Below are 6,000 nucleotides of genomic sequence, written 5' to 3'. Positions count from 1 at the left end.
AGTGCCAATATGGAGAGCATAGAGTGGGCTCATGGGAATTGTAGTCCATGTACATCTGGAGAACCACAGTTTTCCCACCCTGCTAAAGTAGGGTCCGGGAGGCTCAAGTCTTAATCTCTCTGCTGCCAGGGAAACTTCATGAGTGACTTGGGTGACCTTGGGCCTGTCACTGTCTCAGCCTAACTTCATGTGAGGATAAAATGAAAGAGGTAAAAGTGGTATGCTAAGTTATTTTGTGTTCGTATCTGAGAGATGGAAGAATTTCAGGGGTTTTCTTAACACACCAAGGTCTTTCTTCACTAAAACAGCCTATTTGAATTGATCGTGTCCATTTTTGGGCTAGGATCCGGGAGACCCAGGTCCAAATCCCCAGTCTGCCATGGAAGCTTGTTTGGGGGACCATGGGCCCAGCCACAGACTCTCAGCTAACCTACCTCACAGGGTTGTTATGAAGATAAAATAAGCTTGCTGTTGGTCCACATTGGGGGGAAAAGCAGGGTATAAATGAAGTTTTTAAAAATATATTTCTCCATCCCAAGAGTACTTTTTCATATCTCTTGCTTCCGGCCAAGTGCCCTTGCTGCATTTGTCTTGAATAAATATAGAGATGAAGCTGGGCCATTAGTTTCCATTGCTTTTGCATTTTTGTAAAAAGTCTGAACAAATCTCAGACCATGTCTTGAAACAAAACGGCATTTTGAGGAGCCTGGTGCTGGCTTTCCAAAGCTCAAAGTAAGCAATTCATGAGAAGAAGATTGATGACACGCCTGCAGGTCCTGCCCTTAAAACAGGCATCCGCTCGTTCTGCTGTGTCTGCTCAGGGATCAAGGGATCTTCCTCTTGGGCTCCTGTGCTATGTCCATCCCTTTCCTGAGAGAGGGGATGGAGGGGGAATAGTCATCCTTGTGAGAATCCATTCTGCTCACACTGTGAAGGGCAAGGGTAGTCAAACTGCAGCCCTCCAGATGTCCATGGACTACAATTCCCATGAGTCCCTGCCAGCGTTCCCATGGCAGGGACTCATGGGAATTATAGTCCATGGACATCTGGAGGGCCGCAGTTTGACTACCCCTAGTGAAGAGCATATTAGTACTATAACAGAAAACACCAACCATTCTAGGAAGCCATTTCCGTGAATGAGGGGAAGTTTCTATGAACCAGGGCATGATACATACCAACCAGTGCCCAACAGAGTGTGCTGAGAAGTGATGGGATTGGACCAGATGGCCTTTCAGGCCCATCCAATTCTAGGACCTGCTTATTGCATTTGTTCCCCTCTTCCCTATATCTGACCCCAGTCTTTTCCTGATTCTCCAGTCCCAAAAGTACTACCCCATCTGTCCTGTCTATTGATACTGCCCTCTCCTCTCTCATTTCCCAACTGGACTTTCCTCTTGTTTGGGCTGTTTAAAACATCTCCAGCCAGATAGGCTTGTTCTGTTATCCTCTTTCTCTGCTACTTACTGGGGCTCCCCCCCCCCCAATGTTGGTAGGCAAGAGCGCCACAATTTTTTCCTCATGGATTTCCTTGACCAAAGTCTCCCTTCACTTCCTGCCATCATTGACCACTGAAACTTTGGTTAAGGAGAAGATAGAATGTACTTTTCTGGCCATTCCATCCTCTGTGACATGAGGATATCATGGTAAAGAGTGACAAACACGCAGCTTGCTTGACTGGGTGCCTACATAGCAAAGAGGTGCAGAATTTATGACTCTGGCAGTTCTCAATCTAGTTGCAGGCTTTATTTGTTTATTATTTCGATTTATATACCGCAACATTTCCTAGGAACCCGTGGCGGTTCACAGAATAAAACATTAAAATAAAATAAAACCCCAATTACAATAAAATAAGCAAGTGGTCAAAACACCAATAATATATCCCATCCCACCTGGTTCAGACAGTTCAGACGGAGGCCGAGTCTTCTTCCACTAGGAGTGAGTGGGAGCCTAGGAGCTGGTCTTGACTGTGAAAATGTGAACGAGGGTTGGAGGCAGTTACGGAATGGATGAGGGCTAATAAACTGAAACCCAGTCCCAACAAATATGGAGCTACTTCTGGTAGGGAAAAGGATATCTCCAGGAGGTTCCACTTCCCCTAAAGGAGCTGGCTTGTAGCTTGTGAGTGCTCCTGGATGCAGGCCTCCTGCTGGATGGAGGCCAGGGTGCCTTTCATCAGCTGCAGCCCTTCTGGGGATAGTCATTTATAAGATAGTTACCTTTATGGACCTTTGATACTAATAGACCCAAATTATATGGCTTAAAATATAATAAGGTATGTAAAATATAAGAATATAAGAATTAGGTAGTGGGTTGAAGACTTTGTATCCCTGGAAAAAAAATCAATTAAGAAATATGTTTACTGAGGAAGTAAAATACAAAAACTAGGTTTTATACCTAGGAATTCATTCTGAATAAAGCTTTTTGCCATCCCCAGCTTGGAAATTTCTTTCTGTTTATTCATCTTCGGCTGACGGCCCACAATGTCAGGCAGGGTAGTTGAGTAGGGGGGAGTGGGGGCAGAGGCCACACCTCTGGCCTGCTCATAATAGGCAGGCAGCTAATCAGCGCAGAAATGCTTGACTTGTGTTAATTGGCAAGGAGATTGAAGAGGGGAATTGTTCATTTATTTCATGTATGCCATCTTCTCAAGGAAGTTTGGAGGATGTTTGAAAGGTACAACCTTTCATGATCTATCATGATCTATCAAAGTTCATTTACATAATACCAGTAGGCAGATGCACCTTTCCCCTGACACAAACTACTCCCCAGTGGGTATGAGCCCTGGCATTTTCAGTGCCCCCCCCCACAGCATTTCCACTCACTTGCACTAGCAGAGCAGGGCTCAAATTGTTAGGTCACTGAGAGGGGCTGGAATATAGCGCCTTCATTAGGTAAGCATTAAGCTACATTTATGGCATGCAGAAACTTTCTGAAACTTTCTCATTTCCTATTTCATTGTCATCTGTATTCTTCTGTAAGAGACAATTTCATGCTGCCTTTATTGAGCAGGTTTCCCTGCTGCAGGCATCGCTTCCATTCTTTTGGCTGGAAGAAAATCCCATGAAAAGACTGTAAATAATATAGTTTATTCTGCCTCAAAAGTCTTAACAGAAAAGCTTCAAGTATGGTCTGATGAATGAATCCTTTCAAAACAATGCTTGAATAGCTATCGATCAGAGCTATTTTCAGGAAATTATTCCTTTCATCAGAAATATTTGAATTAGAGTCAATGCTTCTCCCTCTAGGCAGTGAATTTGGCATAATTTTTTGTCTGGCAATGATAGGAACATTACCCCTGCATTAAACATATAAGCAAAGACCATACTTGGGGCACCAAGGAAAGGGGGGCAACTACATGTGTGTGTGTGTGTGTTTTTTTTTTTTTGCTTTACTGCTACTTAGTGTTAAATAAATAAAATAGCATTTATATTTAATACAGTTGTGGGGTCTGATCTGGTAGAAAATTGAATTTTAAATATGACCGTCAGCACTTATTGAGTCTTAATGTCTGATCAGTTAAGAAATGGAGGGGCACCACTCTTGGGCCGGGCATAAGGCATCAGTTGGCCTTAATCCGGCCCAGAATAGGAGTGTAATTTTGGCTTTGGCAAAGTTCATATTTTGTGAGCTTAGAATCAGGCAGACACACATTACAGATAATGAAGGCCTAGTGGGACCTCAGATCCTATTTGTTTCCCAAGGGGCCTTTGGGTACATTGGCATTCTGATGCTGGCACAGGAACAGAGCAGGGAGAGGAGAACATGCCAGGGCAGCTGGGCCACAGTGAGGTCAGGCAGGTGGAGAAGGGTTCCACACACTCTGTTTTTGAAAGACTCTCGCCCCATTGGAGACTTCCAGAAATGGGGCTGGGGCACTCCCTTCCCACTTGGGGCCAGCCTGTGTTCATCCTGCAAATAGGAACTCCTAGGAGGACCCCTCCTCCCATCTGGCTGCAATTTAAGAAAGAGGCTTCCCTAGATGCGCCTCATTGGCTGGCAGAGGGGAGGTCATGCCCTTCAATGTCCTTTCCTAACATACTTCAGCTTTATGGGATCCTCCTCCGGGAAAGAACCGAGAGAGCTGGATGTGAGAAGTCTGTGGGCTTAAAGGTCCCTTCCCACCCACACAGCCCATCAAGCAGTGCCTCGGCGGTGGTTTCCTCCTCGAACGAAGCGCGTTGCCCGAAGGCAGAGGGTCAAGCCAAGCGCTGGTCCTCATCCAGGCGGGACGGGGCCTTCCGCTGAGCCAGTAGCCCCTGGGCCCGCCGAGTCCGTCTTGGCTCCTCAGCCTGGCAGCGGCTCTCCTGGCTCTCGCGCAGAGCCTTTTGGCGCCACCGGCTGCCTGAGCCTTCCCGCTGGAGATGCCCGGCTGAGGCTCTACCGCTGAGCCGCGGCCACTCGGGCTCCGGGAATGCCTGGAAGGAAGCGCGACGCGTCCCCGGCCGCGCATTCGCCTCGCGCCCTCCGCTCTTCAGTTGCGCGCGCTCGGGCAAGCGGCCCCAGGTGCGAAGGGGAGGGCGGGCCTTCGCTCCCCCAGCCCCATTGGCCCGCGGCTGCCGGCTGCACCAATGGCGCGCCTCCGCGGCCAGGCGGGCGCTGCCCGGAGCGACGTGGTGCTGAAATCACTCGCTGGCGTGTGTGCAAAGAGCTCCGGGAGAGCGCCAGGCAGTCCCTCCGCTCGGCGTCCGGCTCCGAAAGCGCCATGAGCTCCGCGCTGCTGCTCACAGGTAAGCTCTGCCCTGGCGCGTCCAGCTCCTGCCCATGCTAGCTCGGAGGTCAGCCCCCCCCTTCCTGCCTCAGTTGCCCGAGTGGCGTCAGGCAGCGTCAGAAGGAAGCCAAGGCAGGTCGCTCGCCTCTGCTTCTTGCCCAGCGGTTTCTTTTCGTGTAAAGGACAGAGCGACAACTGTTGACATTCTCTTCACCTCTGCTGAAAGTTAAGCTTCCTTTTCAAGTCCCCTTTGGATACTAGGAAATGGATTTTTTTTATCTTAAGTTTTTTATGTTTCATAGCTGTCAAACTATGTCTCTGCCCTCTTTAAGATGCAAACTTGATATTCACTTTGCTGACAGGGAAGCTATATTTGCAGCTTTATGTTCTGAGTTTGCTCTCCTCCTGGACTCCCTTAAACTACAGTATCTGCTGGCGTATAAGACTACTTTTCCCCCTCTGAAAAACATGCTTCCAAGTGGGGGGGGGGGGTCGTCCTATACGCCGGGTGCACTTCAGTTGGGATAGACATAGCTGCCCATAGTGGACCATAGTACTGTAATGTAATGTAATAAACTCTATATTTTGAGTGGAAATATTGGGGGGGGGGTCGTCTTATACGCCCAGTCGTCATATACACCGGCAAATACGGTATCTATGCGTGTGTGTGTGTGTGTGTGTGTGTCTCTCTCTCTCTCTCAGTGTGTATGTCAACTCATCTCTTGTTTTGATCCTGTAAACAACAGTATAAATTTCACCTATACATGAGCCTCCTGCAAATGGTTCTGCTCAGCTGTTCTATGAAGCACATGGATGCTTTTCAAAGAAGCATGCTGATTTCATTTGTGCTCTTCTTTCCCTACATTTGTCACTGACGTAAGCAACAGCCAGGTGGCTTTAGCTGTGTAAATACAAAATGCAGAACATTTACAAAATGTCCCAATACAAAATTTCCTAAGGACTGATTCAAATGCATGATTTCAGTAATCCTTGCGCCAGCATTGCCATCTGCTTATTGCAGGTCAGGTGAAGGAAGTCTGAGATGCCAAAGGTTGCTTAAGGCTGGCTGATGAATGGCCTCTCCTTTGAGGCTCACCCATGCAGCCAGTGCACAACAACGGTCTTAATATTGCTATCCCTTGCCACATTTTCTAAATCTCACATCTGCATTGGCTCATCTGCATTGCTTATCTTCTTAAAGTTTGTCTCCGGGAACACAAATGGCCAGGGTTAGTTACACACTTCTGAATCTCATTTATTTCCTCGGGAGACTTCTTGAAGCATATGCTTAG

General features: G+C 47.5%; 1 protein-coding gene across 2 annotated transcripts in view; it reads left to right on the top strand.

Annotated features, from left to right (window-relative positions):
• Nucleotides 1-4,362: 4,362 nt before the first annotated feature.
• GFRAL (GDNF family receptor alpha like) overlaps nt 4,363-6,000 on the top strand; it is a 33,251-nt gene continuing 31,613 nt past the window's right edge. The window contains exon 1 of one of the 2 annotated variants that reach the window (XM_077308706.1): nt 4,363-4,727. In XM_077308706.1, coding sequence (XP_077164821.1) covers nt 4,412-4,727 — 316 coding nt within the window. In that variant the 5' untranslated portion in view covers nt 4,363-4,411. The remainder of the gene's footprint in view (nt 4,728-6,000) is intronic. The other variant, XM_077308705.1, reaches the window with a different exon arrangement.

This window comes from Paroedura picta, chromosome 1 (assembly GCF_049243985.1).
Source record: "Paroedura picta isolate Pp20150507F chromosome 1, Ppicta_v3.0, whole genome shotgun sequence".
NCBI lineage: Eukaryota > Metazoa > Chordata > Lepidosauria > Squamata > Gekkonidae > Paroedura > Paroedura picta.
Note: the sequence above shows the minus strand (reverse complement) of the source record. Positions and strands in the feature narration are given on the sequence as shown.